General features: G+C 32.4%; 4 protein-coding genes and 1 pseudogene across 4 annotated transcripts; 4 read left to right on the plus strand and 1 right to left on the minus strand.

Moving 5' to 3' along the window:
* Window positions 1–1,151: 1,151 nt before the first annotated feature.
* LOC125609972 (F-box/LRR-repeat protein 13-like) lies at window positions 1,152–1,760 on the plus strand. The gene has a single exon (XM_048781606.1). The coding sequence runs from the start codon at window positions 1,152–1,154 to the stop codon at window positions 1,758–1,760; it is 609 nt and encodes a 202-aa protein (XP_048637563.1).
* A 2,765-nt stretch (window positions 1,761–4,525) lies between these two features.
* LOC106424849 (microtubule-associated protein RP/EB family member 1B-like) lies at window positions 4,526–5,828 on the plus strand. Its single transcript, XM_048781889.1, has 6 exons — window positions 4,526–4,578; window positions 4,673–4,779; window positions 4,862–4,998; window positions 5,079–5,155; window positions 5,245–5,358; window positions 5,442–5,828. The coding sequence occupies exons 1-6, from the start codon at window positions 4,543–4,545 to the stop codon at window positions 5,589–5,591; spliced, it is 621 nt and encodes a 206-aa protein (XP_048637846.1). The 5' UTR covers window positions 4,526–4,542; the 3' UTR covers window positions 5,592–5,828.
* A 6,208-nt stretch (window positions 5,829–12,036) lies between these two features.
* Window positions 12,037–14,221, plus strand: LOC106358624 (annotated as a pseudogene).
* A 2,762-nt stretch (window positions 14,222–16,983) lies between these two features.
* On the plus strand, window positions 16,984–18,857 carry LOC106358623 (F-box/LRR-repeat protein 13-like). The gene is made up of 3 exons (XM_022698040.2): window positions 16,984–18,027; window positions 18,314–18,454; window positions 18,534–18,857. Exons 1-3 carry the CDS (start codon window positions 17,068–17,070, stop codon window positions 18,855–18,857), a joined length of 1,425 nt encoding a protein of 474 aa, XP_022553761.2. The 5' UTR covers window positions 16,984–17,067.
* A 1,179-nt stretch (window positions 18,858–20,036) lies between these two features.
* Window positions 20,037–21,007, minus strand: LOC125610116 (BES1/BZR1 homolog protein 4-like). Its single transcript, XM_048781890.1, has one exon. It carries the CDS (start codon window positions 20,999–21,001, stop codon window positions 20,510–20,512), a length of 492 nt encoding a protein of 163 aa, XP_048637847.1. The 5' UTR covers window positions 21,002–21,007; the 3' UTR covers window positions 20,037–20,509.
* Between the last annotated feature and the right edge of the window lie 3,948 nt (window positions 21,008–24,955).

Below are 24,955 nucleotides of genomic sequence, written 5' to 3' on the forward strand. Positions count from 1 at the left end.
TATATATGTGTACTAGGTATTTTCCTACACCATATGCAGCGTTAAAATTTTTAAATAAAATTTTGTTAAAAGTTCAGATTTTATTAATTGTATAAAAATATTTTTATATAAATATTAATTTACTTGAACATAAAATTAAGATAAATAAAAAATTTTATTTATTTAAAATTATATTTAGTAGAAGTCCTTCACCATGAAGATTGTATGCTTTCATTTTCACTCAACAATGAAAGTTAAACTAAACCGATTCCAATATCCTTTTCCTTATTTCAAAAGATTTGATTTGATATTTGATTTCGGAACTTGATTACTTTGACTATATTACTAGATTGATAGCCAAAACTACTCAAAATAGGTTAGATTGATTTTCAGTTATTTCTTTGGGTTAAGATATATTAAATTAACTTGTATAATTTTTTATAAAAAATAGATATAATTTTTTTATAATTATCAAAATATGAAACTAGACAGAATTTCCAAAAATTTGTAGATATCAAAAGAAAACAAATGATATAACGATTAAATGTTGATAATTTTTTTAAAAAATATTGTATATAATTTTGAAAATCTTGATTAATAATAAAAAAAAATAATAATTATCAAAATATAAAACTAAACAGAATTTCTAAAATTTGTAGATATCAAAAGGAAACAAATGATATTACGATTTAATATTTATAATTTAAACAATTATTGTTTAAACGTTGAAAATCTTGTTTAGTAAGAAAAGTTGTATGATTGTAAAAGCATACTTAAGTAATATTTCAAAATTTGTAAAATATTATATATTTCTATTCTTATATTATTTATTGACATATTTGAATTTAATTGATTCAATGATGACGTGTGAATTATTACCATATTTTGAAAATTTTAGAAAAATTAGAAATGAACATTAAATGTAGTTGACCATGTCATTTTCATTTTTTCTAGTATATCATATCAGATTTTTTTTTAGTGAAAGTGATTATAGAGATGATATGTGTTAAATCAACTTCACAAATAATGTCTACAAAATTTTGGTGAGAAAATTTCATCATCTCAGAAATTAGAAACGTGTAGAGATAAAAATCCACCACAATCTCTTTGGCGTCTATAGCTAATCTTTAAAAACCCCTTACTTATTCTCCTCTCCTTTCGATTCGATTTTTATGTTCATGGATGCAGCCAGAGTGAAACCTGCTCGTTCCACCAACCCACCGAGCGAAGTTGATCGGCTAAGCAGTTTGCCAGATTGCTTGATTTTACAGATATTCTTAAATCTTCCAACCAAAGATGTGGTTCAGACTAGTGCGTTGTCCACCAGATGGACAACTCTCTGGAAAGACGTACCTGGTCTGGATTTGGACGCCGATGATTTCTATATACGCGAAACATTCGTGAGTTTTGTCGATAACTTTCTTGAACGCAACTACGGTTTGTCCATACATCGGTTTAAGTTAAAGTATGATTCTTTTTACTTTGAAGAGCCTGCTGGTCTTATCAACGGCTGGGTCGACACTGCTGCTAGGCTTAAAGTTCAACATCTCGATGTTTCGGACAGTTTTTCCGAATGGGATCCCATGATGAATCCAACAGTACTTTACACTTGTAATAACTTGGTGTCCCTAAGGCTCGTGGGAATGGGCTTACCGAATCCCGAGCGTGTTTCTTTACCTTCTCTCAAAACATTGGTTTTAATCCTCATTGATTTTACCAAAAAACATTTTTGGAAGAAAACTTCTACCTCCAAAAAATCACGTTTGTACTTGTGGGAATAATATCTCATCAAGCCTCTGATTACGTTTCAATTCATTAAGAATAAAAATGAAAAACAAGAAAAAAATAAGAAAAAAATAAGAAGAATATTTTGATTGAAAGACTCTCAAACGATTATGTGAGACTCTAAAATTAGGTGTCAAGTTATCTAAGAATGGAAATGGTCTTATGCTAGAAGTTTAATATTATATATTGGTTTTCAAAAATTAGGGTTTTTTCTAGGTTTCTATTTTTCATCGTTGTATTCACAAATTACGGTAATATTTTCTATTTAAGAAGCCTAAAACTATTTAATAGGATAGTTTTTGATATTTTAATAGACAAATAATTATTTTAAGTATTTTTTGTTCTTGATTGAACTAAATTTATTAAAATAGGAAGCTGATCTTAAGTCAGTATTGCAATTTCCAAATTAGAATTGTCAAATCTCTTAGGTAAAAAAAATTATGACTATCGAACTAGTCAGCTGATTATTTTTATGTAATTTTATATGGTTATTGAGATTTTAACTCATTTTTTCAAAAATTAATATTAGATTCTACTAATTCATTAGTTGTATTAACATTCATAGTGTATCTGATAGTTCACATGTTTTATCATATAATGTTTTAAAATATCCAAATAGTATGATGAGTAGTAATGGATAGCGTGATGCCATTGTTTCTTCTACCATATGATAGTATTTTTGCTCATATATTGTCTCAATATGTACACATTTACAAAAAGTAATTTTTAAGAGCATGATTAACGCTAAGGGGAACATAGGTTCATAGGGTTTTTTTTTATCCAATTTAAAAAAAAAAATTAAAACAGATCAAATCGCGGACCGTCACATGTCAGTGAAACCTACAAACAGTATCCAAACCCAACTAAAGTCGCTTCTTGCAGAAGAGGAAAAAGAACCAAATTTAAAGATAATAGTAGGACCCACCTCTTAAGAACCAAGTTAAGAGGTAGAGTTAATGCTGCTCTAAAGATTTAGAGGATCAAGCAGAAGAAAAGCAAGTCCATAAAATGAAATATGTAGCCGTTATAAACAGACTAACAGAGGTTCCTCTGTCACCTGCAAGAACCCTATTTTGTCGTGTTGAAGCGGTCATTGTTGACTAATGATGATAAATTTGAAACAATACTGTAATTTGATTCGTTGTCTCTGAGAGTCTGTAACTATTACCATAAACCCGAAAATATAAAGAACGTAATCTGATTAGAACCATACCAAACCGGGTTTTTAGGTTGGTTAGCATGGTTACAAATAATGGTTTTTCAATTACACCTAGTGCTTGAGTTTCCAAGAGTGAGCTCGAGATCATCAGAACCACTCTCTTCATGTATCCTCTCTCTCCTTCCCATGCTTTCGCTAACCCGTTTGCGTTACTCCCAAACGCAAACTCTGGAGGAGGAGCCACAGCTTCAGACATTGGAACATCTCCTGTCTGAGTAATTGCTGGGGAGCAAGTCCCGATTTTGTTAGTGCAGATGAGGCGACAAAAAACAAGTACAGAAAGTAAAACACACAAAATTTGTTAACGGGGTTCGTTTCCTACATCCCCGAGACCTTGTGGGAACCGAAATTCGCACTGTCGATTTCCGTTTAAATAAGGAAACTAGGAAAACCCTAATTTTCCAGAGGACCTGGATATCTGCTAATTACCACACGTCAAGCAATCAGAACACGAGAATGACAACGATAAAGAATAAGAAATCGAAAAAGAGAGCAAAGAAGATCTTATTCCGAATTTGCGTATGAGCGTTTACAACAAGGTATAAGCCTGGGCTCGAGAGCTGTCGGCAAGATTCCTAGTTCTAGCAACCCTAAGACGGCTAAACCTAATTGAGTCGCAGCTCGAAATAACAAAAACGGAAAATTGCCTAAATCGCTCTAAGTGCTAAGTTTGCTCTGAAAAAGTTCCCCCCCCATGCTCCTCGCCTAGGACTCCTTATATACTAGCTCCAAGGTCGGTTTACGCTTTTACTCTTCTGCCCTTAAGCCGTCATAGCATAAAAATGGAGATCTTCTATTTTTCCCGATCTTCACAATTATCTTCAAAACTTCCGTATTTATCCGCGGAAACTTGACATTTATCCTTCTTTGTGGACCAAGCGTAAACCGTTCTGCGGTTTACGGGCTTTTGGTTAAGAAATCGTAGGATGGGCCTCGAGTCGTGTTTTAGGTCCCTTTGGGCCGTCTTCCGACTCGACACGTTTACTACGATTTCTTTTGATAAAGAACAAATTTTCCACGGTTTCTAATCCGCGAAGTTTGATCGATGAGTTAGAATAGCGGAAAACATGGACTGAGCTTGCTACGGTCTTCGGGAGATAGCATTCGAAGGTTTGACGAGAGTGCATGGATTGGTGTCGTATCGATATTCGGAAGAGTTCAATCGCTACACAGCGACCGAACTTCGGCTCGAGCCCGGTTGCTACGTAGCGATTGAGCGGGACGGACGTTCGGTCACTGCGTAACAACCTGTTTCGAGCTTTCGTCGGACGTCTCGATTCTTTCTTCCGTAAAACTTTTTCGTAAGGAAGAATCTATCTCGAAAAGTACCCTTCGGAGAAATTCTTATTTTCTTCCTCGGACGTTTTGAATGTTAAATTTGTCGTAACACGTTTTTGACCCCAACAGACCTCGTCCAGATTTCATTGACTTAGAACAAGGAGCAACCTACAATTGCTATATGATACAACACACACACTAGTGTTTACCACTCTTTTCTAAGTAGCAATCTACAAAGATTAGGAATCAAGCACGCATGCATTTTACAAAACTACAAAGTCATGCAAGAGGTCTTCACCAAACTCAAAATCACCAAGGTAGTTTTTATTCTTTATTCATACATTTTGCTTGTGATAAAGATCCCATGTGAGAGCTAATACCTTCAACATATGTCTATCGCTTACAATGCAGCCATTGGAAGTCAACAGGCTTGTCAAAGGCAGACCACTAGACAACTTGGAGTTTCTACAATGGCTGAAACGTTTCTGCGATTCCATTAATGGTGGCATTATGAACGAGTATGGATTCTTTTTGCTACCTTCTCTTCTCTTCTATTTATCAAAGCAAAAAAGTCTTACTCCACTGGTTTCATCATTGTAGGAATTACAATCCAGTAGAACGAAGATCGAGAGGTGGCAAAGAGAAAAGCGTAAAGGGGTCTAGTAAGGTCTCAAAGTCATTGCAAACAAACAATACGCATCATACTCCTACAGTCACTGCTTCCAGCAAACCAACTGGTATTCCACTTAAACTTAGCTTCCCTCTCTGTCCAGTTTCTAACTTTCGCAATCTTTGTTCGAAAATTCTTAACTGCTAGGTCCAAAGCAAGCAAGATCACATGCAATTGGAGGTGGGAGCAACTCGTCGGCCGAAGTGCAAGCTCTGTCAAAGGAGGTAATTGGCTTCTAATCATTCCCTCGTTTCTTCAGGTTAATGGAAAAAAAAAGGAATTGTAATGAAACATTCTTTCACAATATAACCAGCTTGAAGATCTCAAGGTCTCGGTAGATGTCTTGGAAAAGGAAAGAGATTTTTACTTCTCTAAGCTCAGGGATATAGAGATACTCTGTCAGACTCCTGAACTTGATGATCTTCCGGTAAATGTCAATAGCAATTTCCTTGGTTCCCCATAGTTTGGACTCAAATCAGCATGAATAACATGTACTTGTTATATGTGCAGATTGTTGTAGCGGTTAAGAAGATATTATATGCAACAGATGCAAATGATTCTGCTCTCGAAGAAGCTCAAGAGTGCCTAATCGAGTCTCTAGGCATTGATGTTGAGGAAGAAGAAGAAAACGAAGCAGAAGAAGCAGGGACTCAGACTTAAAAACAACAACAAAAAAAACAAGTTTCAAACTAGAGGACAATGACTATACATTGCCTTGTCTTAGAAGATAGTGTTTGGACAATACTCAAGTTTACCCTAACCGGTTATTCGGTTTTAAATGAAACATCCCAAACTCTGTTCCTTTCTTAACTTAAAAGATGGTCCAATTTGGTTTTTCTTTGTATCAGAGTGTTTTGTGTCCATATAAATATATGGGGAAAAAAATAATTTATTACTCCATCCGTTCTTAAAAAAATAGACTTTTTAGTATTTTCACACATATTAAGAAAACACATTAAATTACCATAATAAATGTATCGTTTTCTATAATTTTCAATTTTCAATAACTTTAAACCAATAGTAATTCAATAAAGTCAATTAATTTTTTTAAAGTTTACAATTTTTTCATAGAAAACACAAAAAATACATCTTTGTGAAACAAACATTTTTTTCTAGAAAGTCTATTATTAAGGAACGGAGGGAGTAGCATTTAACAGAGTTCGTGTTTAACACTAAGTATTAAAAAAGGTGTAGCATGTTAGAACTCCAAAGCAAAAGCCCCTCTTTTATGGTTAAAGACGTCCGTTGGAGATGGTTGTTGTATCTCTGTTGCTTCTTTCCCACTAGCAGATCCAGTAAAAGCTTCTCGCAGTAAACAAGACTACCTCATAACAAATCAGACGTCTCTCGTCCCCTCCATCAATATCAAAGCAAACAAACACAAGAAGAAAGTTAAAACAAGCAAAATAATCAAAGGAAACAATTTTTTAAAAAGCAAGTATGAAACAATCCAAGTTACAACAAAAAAAGTACGAAACAATCTAGGCACAAAACAAGAAAACAAAAAAAAAACGAGAGGGAAAACTGCAAAAACGAGATTGGTAATGAAAAACTACGTGATCATGAGTGTCAACCAAACTGCAAAAACAGGATGTTATGTTCTATTTTCTTTCACAAATTACACATAAATTTTCATTACCAATCAAGCAATACAGATTTTACCCTCAAAACAAAAAAAAAAACTTGAAAATACGAAGAGGAGGAAAATTACTTTATTACCAGATTGATTAGGAGAACTAAAAATGATCAAAAATGTAAAGCAAAAAAACATATACAATCTCTAACAATCAATTAATGACAGGATATAATGTTTAATTTTTTTTCACAAATTACACATTAAATTTTCATTATCAATCAAATAATATAGAATTTTCCTCCTAAATATTTTGAAAGTTTTTTTTCTTAAAAAATGTTTTGACAAAAAAAATCAGTTAATGAGTTAGGAGTAATTAAAGAGAAGATCATACCTTGCAAAAATCAGTGTCAGATGGAGAAAAACGACGGTGATGACGACGTCAATGACTTGGCGAGACGAAATGGATAGATCCAATTTTATCAGTGATCCAGTATTGGCAACCTACGCATGAAATTTTATCATCACGTTTTTGACAATAATAGAAAAAATCAGACAGTAGTTCAAAAGAAAAGAAGACGTAAGAATCAGACTTTGAAAGGCTCACCTCGTCTACCTGAAAATGGAATCCACTGCTTCGCATAGGAACCCAACCCACCGAATCTACAAGAAAGCAGAGCAGGCCTAGCATACACGAGTACCCGTCTGTAACGAAATCGAGACTGAATCCACCACCACCTCACACAACAAAACCGGAACCGGACCTCAAGCGGGAGACCACCAGACCACTTAACTAGAACATCTCTCACTCACACAGGAGAGTTTACGCGACAAGTCGTTTCTTTCGTTCTTTCTCTCTAACGTGTTCTCTCGTTGTGGTTGTTGTTGGACTATTGCCTTACGTGCACCAAACTATATATAGAAAGTAACTGATTCGTGTGATACTACCAATTTCCCGTTTTTTTGCTTTTTTTTCTTTTTTATTTGTTTATTAAAATAAAATAAATAGTAATTCAAATCCTCCTATACATTAAAAGAGAAGTCAATTTATTGATTTCTGCTGAGGTGGCACTCATATAGAGCTTCTCAGGAAAAACGTTATAATTCTATTGGTTAGTTTTTTGAATTTTTCTTTTTCATTTATTTTAATCAATCGCTTATGTAGACAAGCCCAAAACTATTGTCGATTTCGTTAAGCTCATATATAGCTAGGGGATAATAATTATCTATTTAGTTTAGCCTTGGGTACCCGTTCGGGTTTAGGTCGGGTATTTCGAATTTTCGGGTATTTCGGTATAGAGGTGTAGAACCTGTTCGGGTATTTCTGTACTTCGGGTCGGGTTCGGGTATTTTTAGTTCGGATTCGGTTATTTCGGATCTGGTTCGGATATTTAAATTTTGAAAAAAAAAATTAAAATTTTTATTTCTCAAGTTTCTTATATTTAAAAATATAACTTTCAGTTAACTATTTTTTTATTTTTTATAGATTGAATAGTTAATAGATTTGGACATAACATTTTAAAACTAAAAATGCATTAATTTAGTTATTTTTTTTTAAATTTCGGATGTAACTTTTTGTTAATTTTTTAAATAAAAAACTTGAAATGCATTTTAAGTGAGTAGCAAATCATTTTTTTCGTAATTGTATGTATATCATATGAACTTAAAGTATGTGTAGTATCAATATAAATATTTTATATAAAATGAGAGATGTAAACTAGAAATATAAGGTTAATTATACATATGTTCGGTTATCTTCGGATATCCATTCGGGTTCGGGTATTATCCGTTGGGGTTCGGGTATCCAATCTCACCTTATTCAATACCTGTTCGGGTATTTTGCTACTTCGGTTCGGATTTCAGTTCGGGTTTTTCGGATCGGGTTCGGGTGCTACTTTGGATATCGGGTAAAATGCCCACCCCTACTAATTAGGTTGTTTGTTTTTAATAACTTACCTTTCTAATATGGATTACTTGCGCAAGTTGAAATCATTAAATATGCAAATAACTTATTGACAAAATTTGTTTTTAATAACTTACCTTTCTAATATAGATTACTTGCGCAAGTTGAAATCATTAAATATGCAAATCACTTATTCACAATATAGATTACTTGTGCAAGTTGAAATCATTAAATTTTATCGATTTAGTTTATCCTTGGGCAAGATTTAGAATTAAGACAAATATTAAAAACTTTCCTTATTATTCAAACGGTAAACTTGCGCATGTTGATATCATATTTATTATATTGCTTACAAAATATTTTAATGTTTCTAATTAGGTTGTTTGTTTTTAATAACTTACATTTCTAATATGGATTACTTGCGCAAGTTAAAATCATATCATATGCAAATCATTTTTTGACAATACATATTTAATATCTTTCTTTAAACGATTTAATTATTTATTGTGCAAAATATTAAAATCATTAATATGAGAATAAATCGACTGTATATATATAGGAGACACCCAAGGTCTTAAAATACAAACATTCTCTTTTCATTCTTTAAAGTATTATTCACAAATCTCTACTCTCATACTATTAAGATATTACGACAATGTTGCTTGTGTGCTAAGAAAAATGTGTTTAGACGCAAAGGCTCCTCATCTTTAGAACCCTGAAGTCAATTATTTGTGTCTTGTCTCCAAAAAGCATGTCTGGTCTATCTTTTCCATGTGTTGAATACTGGTAACGACAATATGGTCTTTTTTTTTTATATGTAGACCAGGTCGTGAGAGTGATAGTGATCCAGAAAACCTTGATTGAACATGCTGAGAAGCTTCGCCAAGTTAAAACAGTTTTTGTAGAGGTTCTTTAGTACTTTATCTCTCTTTGTTGAATATTGTCCGGGAAAGTATTACATAGTATCATTTAGTAATAATATCTTATATCATTTTTTTTTTGAATATACTATCTTATAAGTAAGCTAGCATTATGCATTGTTTATTTAATTCATGAGGTCATTTTCTCACAGCATATAACTTTTTGGAATGGCGCAGGGAGAAAATTTCTCAGGGATATACAGGAAGGTTCAACTGAAGCCGCTGAAGTGGGATGGTGAAGGCGAAGAATAAAGACCTGTAGAGGCCCTTATGATTCTTAAATACGGCGGTGTTCTAACTCACGCTGGTAGAAAACAGATGTTTACATACTTTACCATTTAATTTGTCATTGTTATATATATATATATATGTTTTCTAAATATGGAAGAATTGTTTCTTATTGATGTTTGCTTCATCTACATGCAGGCAGAAGAGCTTGGTAGATATAATTTTTTGCAGGTTTCTAATTGAATTTGTTTTCTTTATCGAGAAATGTACTTCATAATTTATATTATTTATGGATAATATTCCGATTTTTATTATATTTTCTTTTAATATGTCTACATAAATGTTTGTTTATTATTTATGGAAAAATAATATTATTCACCTAAAATAAAGAATTATGACACATATACAATACAATTCTAATTAGTGATAATATAAAATATGTTACTTCTAAAACTATACACTCTTTATTCTATTTTTTGAATGAAAGTATCTTCGTAAACACACAAAATATTTTGTGACGTTGCAATTATACATACACACAATATCTGCCTCTTCATACTGACATTACTGTGTTCCCTCTCATGAGGTGCGGGCCGAGAGGGAACACAGGGTGCGGGCCGTTCATGTTCTTATGCCCGCACAGGGTGCGGGCCGGTCACCTAGTATCAAATATACATGTTGCCTCACACAACCCAATAACTACTAACTGTTGGAAAATATATAATTTTTTTTTTGCTTTTAGTGGACAAAGATAATTTACTGTTTTTTTATTTTATTTTTGAAACACTTCAATATGGAACAAAAATGTTAATATATCTATATTTTTAAAACTGAAGTACATTTTGATATTGTTTGGAAACATGAATTACAATATAAAAAATAATTATTTGAAAACATGAAAAACAGTATAAAAAAGAAGTACATTGTCTTTTTAGTAATTTCATTAATATAATTACATTAATTATATTTTCATATCTCATTCAGTTTAATAATTTTATTAATTATATTATCTTAACAATACATCACATCCTTAATTATATTACCAGAATATTATTAGTGTAGATTTTTATTTATCAGTTAATCAACATTAAATTTGTGCAAATTATAAAATCAAAAATGTAAACTACCTAGGTTTTGTATTGGTTAAACGTTCGGTTTAGTTTGTTTTACTAAAACTTTTTTAATTTTAGTTTCAATCGGTGGAAAATTACGTAGCCAAAAACATAATTCAAAGACATGTTTTGTGAATAAAATAATAACTTAAATCAAAATAATAAAAATGTATTACATTTATTGTCACTTAATTTTTCACTTATAATTATTTTAGTAAATAAAAAACTCTTTTTATTTCACTTAATTTAGCCAAATACATAGAAATAATCATTTTGTTAGTTTATAAAATCAGGTAGGCATGAACATTGACTATCTATTTATGTACGGGTTGTGTTTTTGGGTATCATTTTTTTTTTTGAAATAGGTCCACTTAAATATTATAAATTTATGTGTGAATTTTGAGTTGAGGACTTCGGTCCTTTTAATTATGGATAAGTTCGGTTTTGATGTTATAGAAACCTAAAAATATCTAAATAACAAATGTATCTGAAACGGGTTCAGATATTTGTACCAAAAATAATTATATTACTCGATTCGGTCCAGATTTTTTAAATACAATATTTATATTATGTCATCTAAAATATATAATACTAACTATGAAAAACAAATATTAATATATAAAAATATAATAATCAATATCTGTGAAACCGCGCGGGTCAATCTCTGGTTGTCGTTAAATTCCTTGTTTGAATATGGGCCCAGCTAATTTCAGCCCAATTCTCTTTAAGGTTCAACTCCATGTCCAGCTCCCAATCCTGCACAAACAAGAAACATTAAGTTATTTCCAATATAAATGTATTTTAAATTTTATGAAACATATTTTATAAAAACCAAATAATATAATAGAACCATTATAAATATCAAATTAAAAAAGATAATTGATTTCGAATTTCAAAAATTAATTGATGTCGAATTAAAAAAATTAATTAATGTTGAATTTCAAATTTAATTAATATACATACACCAAATTAAGTATTTTCTTAATTTAAAAAAAAATATCTCTAAATAGAAAAATAGAAAAAAAGTTGGTATTAATAACTTGATAAATTAATTATAATCTCAAAATTATTACTTTACAGGATTTTAACATAAAAACAGTTATGTAGCGTGTTGACATAATTCGTACTAACGATATTGTATAGAATATAAGTCATGGAGTTGCTTTTAGAACGCTACACAAAAAATTTATATATCTCATATACACAAATTAAGTAAAACTTAATAATATATTAAGTAAAACTTAATAATATATTAAGTAAAAATTAATACATTAACTAAAAATTAATAAAATATTAAGTAAAAATTAATGAAATATTATAAATATAGTGACTCATAAGATTTATATTTTAGAAAGAAAAATCCGTTAAAAATTAGTTTTTAGAAACGAAAAATTTATTTTTAAAATGAAAGAGTATTATACTAGATTTTGAACCGCAAAGAATACAAAATTTTGCGGGAAAAAGAGATCACCCACTAGTATATATATGTGTATTTTCGTAAAGAAGATTTCATCATCTCAGAAATTAGAAACGTGTAGAGATAAAAATCCACCACAATCTATATCGCCTCTATAGCCAATCTTTAAAAACCCTTACTTATTATTCTCCTCTCCTTTTTGATTCGATGTTTACGTTCATGGATGCAGCCAGAGTGAAACCTGCTCTTTCCACCAACCCACCGAGCGAAGTTGATCGGCTAAGTAGTTTGCCAGATTGCTTGATATTCCAGATATTCTTAAATCTTCCGACCAAAGATGTGGTTCAGACTAGTGTGTTGTCCACCAGATGGAAAACTCTCTGGAAAGACGTACATGGTCTGGATTTTGGCACCGAGGATTTCAATACACACGAAACATTCATGAGTTTTGTCGATAACTTTCTTGAACGCAACCGTGGTTTGTCCATACATCTGTTTAAGGTAACGTACGATTCTTCTTATAAGCCTGATCTTGTCATTCGCTGGGTCGACACTGCTGTTAGGCTTAAAGTTGAACATCTCGATGTTTCGGACGATTTATCTGCTCAGGATATCATGATGAATCCAACAGTTTACACTTGTAGTAGCTTGGTGTCCCTAAGGATCGTGGGAATGATCTTACCTAGTCCCGAGCGTGTTTCATTACCTTCTCTCAAAGATATTGTTTTAATCGTCGTTGAGTATATCAATCCATGGGCATTAGAGAAGTTAATCTCACAATGCCCAGTTCTTGAAAACGTTAGTATTGATAGAATTTACGGTGATGGAATGCCCATTTTACGTGTGCTTTCCCAGTCTCTATTGAGCTTCATGCATTATTGGGATAAGAATAATGATTATGAGAAAGATCGTATAGTTTAAATTGATGCTCCCATGCTTAAGTGTCTGAGGATCAGTGATGGTGGAACTGCGAGTTTCATTATAAAGAATCAGCCTTCCCTTGTAGAAGCTGATATAGATACTGTGTTTAGTTTGACAACTGAAAGGTTGCTACAAGTTGCAAATGAAATACAAAAGAGAGATATGGTTCGTGATTTTCTCGTTGGGATCTCTAAGGTGAAAGATCTGACCATCACCTCCTCTACTCTCAAGATACCTATATTTCTTGATTTCCAACTTTAAACCAATTATATATTTCTCTCCGTTCAAAATGTATGTTTTTGAATTTTCACATATATTAAAAACATCTTAAATTTTAACTTGAAATATTATTTTTTGTTATTAACTATTTCTCACAACTTTTAATCAATCAAAATTCAATAAACAAAATTATATTTCTTCAAAATTTACAATGTATTCTTATTTAACTAACAGAAAATACACTGAAAGTTGTACAAAACAAATACCGGTAGTTGTACAAAAAAAGTATATTTCTCAAAAACATAAGTATATTTCTCAAAAAAATAATAAGTTTTTGAAACATTTTTTTTTAAAAACATGGATCAACTTGAGAGAATGCTAGTTAATTATTCTCCAACTATCAATGTAATACTTCATTTATTAACACTAATACCTTTTTTGTTGATGTTGTTCTTGTAGGTCATATATGATTACGCAAGATATGTACCGGTATTTCGTAACCTATATACCTTGTGTGTCAGGTTCAACAGCTACATGTGGGAGATTTTGCCAGTCTTTCTTGAACTCTGTCCAAATCTAAAAACTCTTGTCGTGGTGAGGATTACCTAACCAACTCATGAACTTGTGAGTAAATTATTCTTAAACTTAAGTCTCGGTTGTATTGTACATGCAGGGAACTTCTGAAAATCCCAAGATGGTGGACCTTACTGTTATTGCCAGGACTTGGAATCTGTTATCATCTCTTGAGCATGTTGACATAGAAAGGCCATTGAAAGGGGAGGCGTTGGAGATGGCACTAGTGGGTTACTTACTCGAGAACTCACCAAACCTCAAGAAACTATCATAAAGTTTGCATGATTCCCTAAAGAAAGGAAAATCTGTCCACAAGCTAACATTAAGCTTGGATGATGCCCCAAAGAAAAAAGAATCTGACATCTTCATAGAACTCCTTAACTTTTCGAGACTCTCTAGCTCATGCCAAATTATTGTACGATGATCCTCATAGTCATCACCAATGGACATATAAGTTTGTCTTTGATAACTATTTGTTGCTTCTTAGTTTATTATGACATTGGAGTGTTGAAGTTTGTATGATAATTATAGTATTTATCATATTTTTGACTCAAATAAGTATTTGATTTATCGTGACTAAAGGCATATATGCTTTGGAATTTGTTTAGATGGTTTTGTGCTTCCTTCTTTTGTCTTGCATGGCTATATATAATTTTTTTTTGTATTAAACAAAATAATTGGTACCTATATGATAAACAATTGTTTTAAAAACCACAAAAAACATTTCTGGAAGCACATTTTTACCTCCAAAAATCACCTTTTTATTAGTGGGAGTAATATCTCATCAAACTTCTGATTACATTTCAATTCATTAAGAATAAGAAAATGAAATAAACAAGAAAAAAAATAAGAAGAATCTTTTGTTTGAAAGACTCAAATGATCGCGCGAGACTCTAAAATTAGGTGTCAAGTTATCTAAGAATGGAAATGGTCTTATGCTAGAACAATATTCTTTATTGGTTTTAAAAAAACTAGGGTTTTGTCTAGGTTTTCTATTTTTTGTCATCATACTCATAAATCACGGTAGTGGTTTCTATTTAAGAAGACGTTAACTATTTTATAGGATAGTTTTTGATGTTTTAATAGACAATATTTATTTAAAGCTTTTATTATTCTTGATTGAACTAAAGTTATTATTAAAATAGGAAGCCGATCTTAAGTAAGTATTGCAATTTTCAAACTATAATTGCCAAATCTCTTAGGAAAAAAAATTATGCCTATCGAATTAGTCATCTGATTATTTTTATGTACTTTTATATGGTTTTTGAGATTTTTAACTCATTTTTTTCAAAATCTAATATTAAGTTCTACTAATTCTTTAATTGTATTATTATACATAGTGTATATGATAGTTCATATTTTTTTATCATATAATGTTATAAAATATATATGAATAGTATGATAAGTAGTAATGGATAGCGTGATGCCATTGTTCGTAATCATGGAAGATATTGTAGAGATAATGGATAGTGTGATGCCATCGTTCGTAATCGTGGATGATATTGTAGAGAATATAAGCCTTGGAGTTGCTCTTAGAAGCTAGTCAAAAAAATTATATATCTCATATACACATATTTAGAAAAACTTAATAATATACTAAGTAAAATTTAATGAAATATTAAGTAAAAATTAATGATATATTATAAATATAGTAATATGACTCATATGTATATCTCATATACACATATTAAGAAAAAAATCAATGTTTTATTATAAATATATAATTACTTACAGACTAAAGAATTTTCTAAGAATCTCAGCTGTTGTATTTTAAGAAATTAATTATTCTAAATAATAATTTTCTTAAAATTTAAGATTTGTTACCATTAATTAGTCAAGAATGCATACAAATCTAAAATGAATATTTTTATAAGGTAAAATATCTATATATATATAATATTTTTATAAATAAATTCAGAACACCTCTAAAGTTTAAACCAATATTAATTTAATAAAATTAATGATTTTCACTAGATATATCGTAAAGTAATGACTCTCAATTAATAAAATTGTATGAAAATAGGTCCATTTATTTATCAAAGCAAAAGAAAAATCTTTTAAAAGTTATCTTTTAGAAACGAAAAAATTATTTTTAAAAATGAAAAAGTATTGAACCACAAAGAATATAAAATTTTGCGGGAAACAAAGATCACCCACTAGTATATATATGTGTACTAGGTATTTTCCTACACCATATATAGCGTTAAAATGTTTTCAATAAATTTATGTTAAAGTTTAGATTTTATTAATTGTATACAAATATTTTTTATATAAATATTAATTTACTTGAACATAAAATTAAGATATTTATTTATTTCAAATTATATTTAGTAGAAGTCCTTCACCATGAAGATTGTATGCTTTCATTTTCACTCAACAATGAAAGTTAAACTAAACCGATTCCAATATCCTTTCCCTTATGTCAAATGATTTCATTTCGGAACTTGATTACTTTGACTATATTACTAGATTGATAGCCAAAACTACTCAAAATAGGTTAGATAGATTTTCAGTTATTTCTTTGGGTTAAGATATATTAAATTAACTTGTATAATTTTCATAAAAATAGATATAATTTTTTATAATTATCAAAATATGAAACTAGACAGCATTTCTAAAATTTGTAGATATCAAAAGAAAACAAATGATATTACGATTAAATATTGATAATATTTTTAAAACAATTTTGAAAATCTTGATTAATAATAAAAAAAAAGTTTTTTTATAATTATCAAAATATAAAACTAAACAAAAATTTTAAAATTTGTAGATATCAAAAGGAAACAAATGATATTACGATTTAATATTTATAATTTAAAAAGATATGGTTTAAATGTTGAAAATCTTCTTTAGTAAGAAAAATTGTATGATTGTAAAAGCATACTTAAATAATATTTCAAAATTTGTACAATATTATATATTTCTATTCTTATATTATTTATTGACATATTTGAATTTATTTGATTCAATGATGACGTATGAATTATTACCATATTTTGAAAAATTTACAAAAATTAGAAATGAACATTAAATGTAGTTGACCATGTCATTTTTTCTAGTATATCATATCACTTTTTTTTTAGTGAAAGTGATTATAGAGATGATATGTGTTAAATCAACTTCACAAATAATATCTACAAAATTTTGGTGAGAAAATTTCATCATCTCAGAAACTAGAAACGTGTAGAGATAAAAATCCACCGCAATCTCTCTGGCCTCTATAGCTAATCTTTAAAAACCCTTACTTATTCTCCTCTCCTTTTCGATTCGATGTTTATGTTCATGGATGCAGCCAGAGTGAAACCTGCTCGTTCCACCAACCCACCGAGCGAAGTTGATCGGCTAAGCAGTTTGCCAGATAGCTTGATATTACAGATATTCTTAAATCTTCCGACCAAAGATGTGGTTCAGACTAGTGTGTTGTCCACCAGATGGACAACTCTCTGGAAAGACGTATCTGGTCTGGATTTGGACGCCGAGGATTTCTATATACGCGAAACATTCGTGAGTTTTGTCGATAACTTTCTTGAACGCAACCACGGTTTGTCCATACATCGGTTTAAGTTAAAGTACGATTCTTTTTACTTTGAAGAGCCTGCTGGTCTTATCAACGGCTGGGTCGACACTGCTGCTAGGCTTAAAGTTGAACATCTCGATGTTTCGGACAGTTTTTCCGAATGGGATCCCATGATGAATCCAACAGTACTTTACACTTGTAGTAACTTGGTGTCCCTAAGGCTCATGGGAATGGGCTTACCGAATCCCGAGCGTGTTTCTTTACCTTCTCTCAAAACATTGGTTTTAATCCTCATTGAGTTTACCAAAAAATGGGCATTAGAGAATTTCATTTCAAAATGCCCGGTTCTTGAAAACTTTTGTTTTGAGAGAAGCTACGATGATGGAATACCGATTTTACGTGTGCATTCTAAGTCTCTATTGACCTTCATGCATGATGCGGGTTATCACGAGGATTATGAAGAGGAAGATCGTTTTGTTGAAATTGATGCTCCCATGCTTAAGTGTCTGAAGATCAGTGATGATAGAACTTCAAGTTTCATAATAAAGAGTCCACCTTCTGTTGTTGAAGCTGATATAGATACTGTGTTTAACTTGACTTCTGAAAGGAGTCTAGGAATTGCAAATGAAGTACAAAAGAGAGAGATGGTTCGTGATTTTCTCGTTGGGATCTCTAAGGTCAAGGATATGAGCATCTCCTCAAGTGCTCTCGAGGTACCTATATATGTTTTAACTTCTAAGTCACTATTGGAATATTAAATTTTCTTGATTTTCAACTTTAAACCAATTGTATATTTCTCTCATTTATTTTAGAATTTTCACATATATTAAAAGTATCTTTAATTTTAACTATAAATATATTATTTTCTGTTATTAACTATTTCTCATAATTTTTAATCAATCAAAATTCAATAAACATAATTATAATTCTTCGAAATCAATCAATGTAATACTTCATTTATTAACACTAATGCCTTTTTTGTTGATGTTTTTCTTGTAGGTCATATATGATTACTCAAGATATGTACAGCTACCGGTATTTCGTAACCTATATACCTTGCGTGTCAGGTTCGACAGCTACATGTGGGAGATGTTGCCAGTCTTTCTTGAAGTCTGTCCGAATCTTAAAACTCTTGTCGTGGTGAGGATTATCTAACAAACTCATGAACTTGTGAGTAAATTATTCTTAAACTTGTGTCTCGGTTGTATTGTACATGCAGGGAACTTCTGAAAATCCCAAGATGGTGGACCGTACTGTTATTGCCAGGCCTTGGAATATGTTATCATCTCTAGAGTATGTTGACATAGAAAGGACATTGAAAGGGGAGGCATTGGAGATGACACTAGTGGGTTACTTACTCGAGAACTCACCAAACCTCAAGAAACTTTCATTAAGTTTGGATGATTCCCTAAAGAAAGGAGAATCTGTCCACAAGCTAACATTAAGCTTGGATGATGCCCCAAAGAAAGAAGAATCTGACATCTTCATAGAACTCCTTAACTTTCCGAGACTATCTAGCTCATGCCAAATTATTGTACGATGATCCTCATAGTCATCACTAATGGACATATAAGTTTGTCTTTGATAACTATTTGTTGCTTCTTAGTTTATTATGACATTGGAGTGTTGAAGTTTGTATGATAATTATAGTACTTATCATATTTATGAGTCAAATAAGTATTTGATTAATCGTGGCTATGCTTTGGAATTTGTGAACATGGTTTTGTGCTTCCTTCTTTTGTCTTGCATAGAACTATATATAATTTGTTTGTATTAAACAAAACAATTGGTACCTATATAATAAAAAAAATGTTTTAAAAATCACAAAAAAAAACATTTTTGGAAGAAAACTTCTACCTCCAAAAAATCACGTTTGTACTAGTGGGAATAATATCTCATCAAGCCTCTGATTACGTTTCAATTCATTAAGAATAAAAAATGAAAAATAAGAAAAAAATAAAAAAAAAATAAGAAGAATCTTTTGTTTGAAAGACTCTCAAACGATTATGCAAGACTATAAAATTAGGTGTCAGATTATCTAAGAATGGAAATGGTCTTATGCTAGAACTTTAATATTATATATTGGTTTTCAAAAATTAGGGTTTTTTCTAGGTTTCTATTTTTCATCGTTGTATTCATAAATTACGGTAATATTTTCTATTTAAGAAGCCTAAAACTATTTTATAGGATAGTTTTTGATATTTTTATAGAGAAATAATTATTTTAAGTATTTATTGTTCTTGATTGAACTAAATTTATTAAAATAGGAAGCTGATCTTAAGTCAGTATTGCAATTTCCAAATTAGAATTGTCAAATCTCTTAGGTAAGAAAAAATTATGACTATCGAACTAGTCAGCTGATTATTTTTAAGTAATTTTATATGGTTATTGAGATATTTAACTCATTTTTTCAAAAAATAATATTAGATTTGTATTAACATTCATAGTGTATCTGATAGTTCACATGTTTTATCATATAATGTTTTAAAATATCCAAATAGTATGATGAGTAGTAATGGATAGCATGATGCCATTGTTTCTTCTACCATATGATAGTATTTTTGCTCATATATTGTCTCAAAAAGTAAGTCTTAAGAGCATGGTTAACGCTAGGGGGGCGTGGGTTCTTAGGTTATTTTTTTTATCTGATTTAAAAAAAAAATTAAGAACGGACCAATCGCGGACCGCCACATATCAGTAGAACCTATGAACAGTACCCAAACCCAACTAAAGTCTCTTCTTGCAGAAAAGGAGAAAGAACCAGGTTTAAAGATAATGGTGGGATCCACCTCTTAAAAACCAAGTTAAGAGGTAGGTTTAATGCTCCTCTAAAGAGGATCAAGCAAAAGAAAAGCAAGTCAATATATGTCGGAAAATGAAATCTGTAGCCGTTATAAACAGAGGCTCCTCTGTCACCTGCAAGAACCCTATTTTGTCGTGTTGAAGCGGTCATTGTTGACTAATGATAATAAATTTGAAACAATAATGTAATTTGATTCGTTGTCTCTGAGAGTGTGTAACTATTACCATAAACCCGAAAATGTAAAGAACGTAATCTGATTAGAACCATACCAAACCGGGGTTTTAGGTTGGTTAGCATGGTTACAAATAAACGAATATTTCACTTTGAGGCCTTACATGGGAAAATAAAATTGAAGCGACATATTGAAAAATGGTTTGATTGGAACCGGTTTTTCAATTACACCTAGTGCTTGAGTTTCCAAGAGTGAGCTCGAGATCATCAGAACCACTCTCTTCATGTATCCTCTCTCTCCTTCCCATGCTTTCGCTCCCGTTTGCGTTACTCCCAAACGCAAACTCTGGAGGAGGAGCCACAGCTTCAGACATTGGAACATCTTCTGTCTGAGTAATTGCCAGCGAGCAAGTCCCGCTTTGACCTGGCGTCCACATTCTCGACCCACCACCTCCACCAGCAGACGCCAGTTGATCTTCTCTAAACCCAAAAGGGTTTCGTGAGACGAGACTAAACGTTGGTGAAGCAGGAACGCTTAGCGCGAGTTGAATCCCAGCGAACCACTCAGAGTCAGGGACGGTCTGCTGCCTAGTGGGACTAGGCGGTGTTGAGGATACAAAGAAAGAGTTGTTGATTTGGTTCATTCCACGAGCTGTTGGGGAGCTTAAAGGTGGGGTTACAGGAGCGCTTATAGAGCCTCCAGGAAGGTACATGAAACTAGGGAGATGCTAAGCTGATAACATCTTCACACTCTTTGGTTTCTTTGCTATATTGCCGTGGAATAGTCTTTGAACTGCTAGGAGATGCTAAGCTGATCCATCATCTTCCTCCGGTGCCAGCGAAGAGGCATGACGGCGCTCTGTCAACGACGAAGCCAAACCGGTGAAAGGCCGACCAATCAAAGCGGCCTTCACGGAAGTTCAAGTCGGAATCTAAAGTAACAGATCTACGCTTCTTTTAAAAAAAAATCATCAATCATCTTCAATCGATCCGAGAACCAATTTTCCTGCATGAGCGAACTTCATCTTTAATGATTCAGATAAGCTTGAAGATGGCTACGACCCTAAACAAGGGGAGGAAAGAGACATCGGAGCTTCAGATCAAGAGTCGATCGGACTAAAGAAGAACAGAAACGCAGATCGAGACCAACCGAAAAAACGGTGAGAAGCCGGCGAAGGATGATGCTATGGGAGCAATCTCTTCCCGGAGACCATAAGCCGGCGAAAACGGTGATAAAGGATCCACCGCTTCCCAGAGTCGTAAGCCCGACCATCGGGAACTTTAATCGGAAAAATCAGATGAACAAAGCTCCAACGCTCTCTCTCTAAAAGATACGAGAGAGATAAGAGAGAGAGCGGAGCTCTAGCAGAATAATTTAAGTTTCATAGAGATTTACTCTATTAGTTTAGTTTAGAGTCCTATTTTTATCTATTAATAGAGTTTTATTTTCACATATATTAAGAAAACACATTAAACTACCATAATAAATGTATTGTTTTCTGTAATTTTCAATAATTTTTAACCAATAATAATTCAATAAAGTTAATTAATTTTCTTGAAGTTTATAATTTTTTCATAGAAAACACTAAAAATACATATTTCTGAAACAATTGTTTTTTCTAAAAAATCTATCATTAAGAAACGGAGGAAGTAATTATCATCAGATTTAAAAAGTTCAATAAAATATATAAGAGTATTTTTAATCAAAAAGGACATATAACAGTATTTAGAACATTATATATATATATATATAATAATAATTTGGTTTTAAATGATTTCCCATTATGTAGGATTTTAGTTTATATTGATTATTCAGAGGTTATAACTGACTAACAACCGTAATTCATTCAACTAGTTGCTCTTGTCTTCAGTTTGATGGCTTGGTCCGATTGGATGAGATCTCGATAGTCGATGAAGCTAGCTCTCCGATGTCTATGCTATGGTGATGAAGGCGGAGGTTGTGATTTCGGGATTAATTTCTGTATGGGTGGTTTGGTGATCCGGATGAGATCTCGGTTTGGTCGAGGGATGCTCTCCGTGGAAAGAATCTCCGGCGTTTGAGGTATGTGCTATGGTGATGAAGGCGGAGGTTGTGATTTCGGGATTAATTTATGTATGGGTGGTTTGGTGATCCGGATGAGATCTCGGTTTGGTCGAGGGATGCTCTCCGTGGGAAGAATCTCCGGCGTTGGAGTGCGACGGTCAGTTTCCGGCGTAATCTCGCGACGGTGAAGGTGAAAGAGTTCGGTGACGCATGTTATCCTTCGTTGTTGAGGGATTAACACGTGTTCTTAACACGTTTACAAAATTTGACGCGTATTTTGTGGGTTTCTTTTTGGGTGGGTTTAAGTTTAGTGGACTTTAGGTCCAGTTGTTTGTATGTCTTGTATGGGTCTCTTTCGGTTGGGCCTTCGGGCTTTGTTATTTTGTATGGTTTGTGGGTTTCGGTTTTTAACAAAATTAGATGGCAAAAAAAAGCATCCTAACCTATTATCTTCCAATTAAAAAGATCGAAACCCATTTATTTTTAATAGTTCAGTACCTAAACAGATATCAAACTAGTTGAAATCGAACTATAATTTAAACCCAACAAATCCAACTCATCCTCCTAATAAAGCTTTAGTAAAGCGAAACTAATTCCTAAATCGATTTTTCCTTACAAACTCTAAAATCGAAAAATCCGCACCTTGTGCGAGATGTGATTTTTCCTTACTATTGCTCCTGTAAACCGACTGTAAACGGCTCTGTGTTGATTTTAGTTTGTACCTTAAACATTAGGCGGATTCGGGTTTCGATTATTTAAACTAGGAATAAATATGCTTGATTAGTTTCACACATATGTGCAATCAGAACAAAATTAAAAGATAATGTGTATTTGTTATTATATATGATACTTTCGGTGTTGAGAAGGCTACCCTATTATATATTAAAATCATTATTTAATTGTTTTTCTCATTTAATAATAAAACTAGTCTAGTACCGCGCTAACGCGAATTATGTATCATTTTTATTTGATTTACAAATTAAAATTAAACTAATAGTGATAAATTTTGAGATGATAATGTTGTGTTAATTTTGGTTTTTTTGTGATGCTTATTTGAATCTGGATCAAAATATTTTGGTTCTGTTAAGGAGATGCATGATTGTATCAATTTATTTGGTTTCTTTATTACTTATAATGTAAATATTATATTTAATTATTTTATATAACCTTTTTTACATGGGAACTTTACGTGACCAATTATGAAATCATAATAAATATAAATGTAATATAACATTGTATAAAAAAATCCCATCACACCCCACGAGTCAAAATCGAAACCAAAACCCAATCAGACGACGGGATTAAAGCCGGCAACGCAGAACTCTAAAAGCCTACAACCCTAGAGTCATAAGCCGGCGACGACGGAGCTGTAGAAGCCTCCACATCCCGGAATCAAAATCTTGTCATATAAACCGAACCAGAAAGAAGACAAAACGGACCCTCCCCTTTCAGAAGACATGCACGGAAGAAAACAGACCCCCTCCCCCCTCACAAACCGACCGACGGTGGCTGTGGAAGCCCACCCCGTCGGCCGGAAATACTAATCTCACCGGAGGAAACCTAGAGAGAAGACAGAGAATAGTATATCGGGTCTTATCTTACTCCCCCCCCCCCCCCCCCCCCCCCCCCCCCCCCCCCCACTCTAATTCTTTAGGTTAGGATACATATAATGCGTAGAATTAGAATGAGGTTGAAAAATGGTGTGTAAATGTTATTATAGTAACCATGTCGTCTACTCTATATAATAGAAGGGAACAAAACAAGTAAAGGTATTCAAGTTTCAATGTGCATAATGTTTTCATTCTTATCCATAAGCACCTAGTATCACGGGGACGTCAATTTGGTTGTGTTGTAGTCCATTGATTGAAAATCGCATAAAATGGGATATTTAGAAAACATTGTCCCCCGCAGTGTTGCCCAGTAGTGAATAATCAAATCAGGTTATGTTAAGTCATGGACTTGTATAGTTCTTAAAATCCAAAACATTGACCCGAAGAGAGCTTTCTGTTACTTTAAAAGAAAGAAACAAATAAAATGGTGGTGTCTTATAGGTGAAGGGGATGTATAAAACGTGTGCCGCTCGTGGCTTCTCGGTATAATATTAATCTGAAAGTGCAAGTAATATTCGTCACTATTTCACCTTCTATTCCTAACAATCCAGCCCACGTTATCTAAAGGGTATTTTCGTCTTCTTGTTATCAGCCAAACCTGCTGACTCCAACACGGTACCGACCCATGTAAGATAAAAACAGCTAGCGGTTGACAAAACCTACCCTAACTAGTTGTACAACTAGACAATCTCTTTCTTTTGTTAAAGTAGATAGGCTTCCAACCTAAAACCAATTGGTGCTAAGTGGAGTGGTCCATCCATCTTATATATTGCTAAGGATCAATCCCTTCTAATATCCGATGTAGGACATTTATCCCTAATACGCCCCCTCGAGATGATGACTTTTTGAGCGTCAATCTCGGAATACTCGGGCAAGGATCGATGGACCAACTTTGGGCAAGGATCGATTGCCAACTTTGGGCAAGATCGATGTGGATCGGATTGGACTGCGTGGATCGGGCTCTGATACCATGTTAAAGTAGATGGGCTTCCAACCTAAAACCAATTGGTGCT

Source organism: Brassica napus, chromosome A6 (genome assembly GCF_020379485.1).
Source record: "Brassica napus cultivar Da-Ae chromosome A6, Da-Ae, whole genome shotgun sequence".
Lineage (NCBI taxonomy): Eukaryota > Viridiplantae > Streptophyta > Magnoliopsida > Brassicales > Brassicaceae > Brassica > Brassica napus.

Excerpts from the sequence above, each read along its gene's own strand:
- LOC106358623 (XM_022698040.2), top strand. The coding sequence starts at position 17,068 with ATGTTTATGTTCATGGATGCAGCCAGAGTGAAACCTGCTCGTTCCACC. Across the intron at positions 18,028-18,313 it reads TCTCCTCAAGTGCTCTCGAG|GTCATATATGATTACTCAAG; the intron begins GTACCTATATAT and ends TTTTTCTTGTAG. Across the intron at positions 18,455-18,533 it reads ATCTTAAAACTCTTGTCGTG|GGAACTTCTGAAAATCCCAA; the intron begins GTGAGGATTATC and ends TTGTACATGCAG.
- LOC125610116 (XM_048781890.1), bottom strand. The coding sequence starts at position 21,001 with ATGTACCTTCCTGGAGGCTCTATAAGCGCTCCTGTAACCCCACCTTTA.
- LOC125609972 (XM_048781606.1), top strand. The coding sequence starts at position 1,152 with ATGTTCATGGATGCAGCCAGAGTGAAACCTGCTCGTTCCACCAACCCA.
- LOC106424849 (XM_048781889.1), top strand. The coding sequence starts at position 4,543 with ATGCAAGAGGTCTTCACCAAACTCAAAATCACCAAG. Across the intron at positions 4,579-4,672 it reads CCAAACTCAAAATCACCAAG|CCATTGGAAGTCAACAGGCT; the intron begins GTAGTTTTTATT and ends CTTACAATGCAG. Across the intron at positions 4,999-5,078 it reads TGCTTCCAGCAAACCAACTG|GTCCAAAGCAAGCAAGATCA; the intron begins GTATTCCACTTA and ends CTTAACTGCTAG.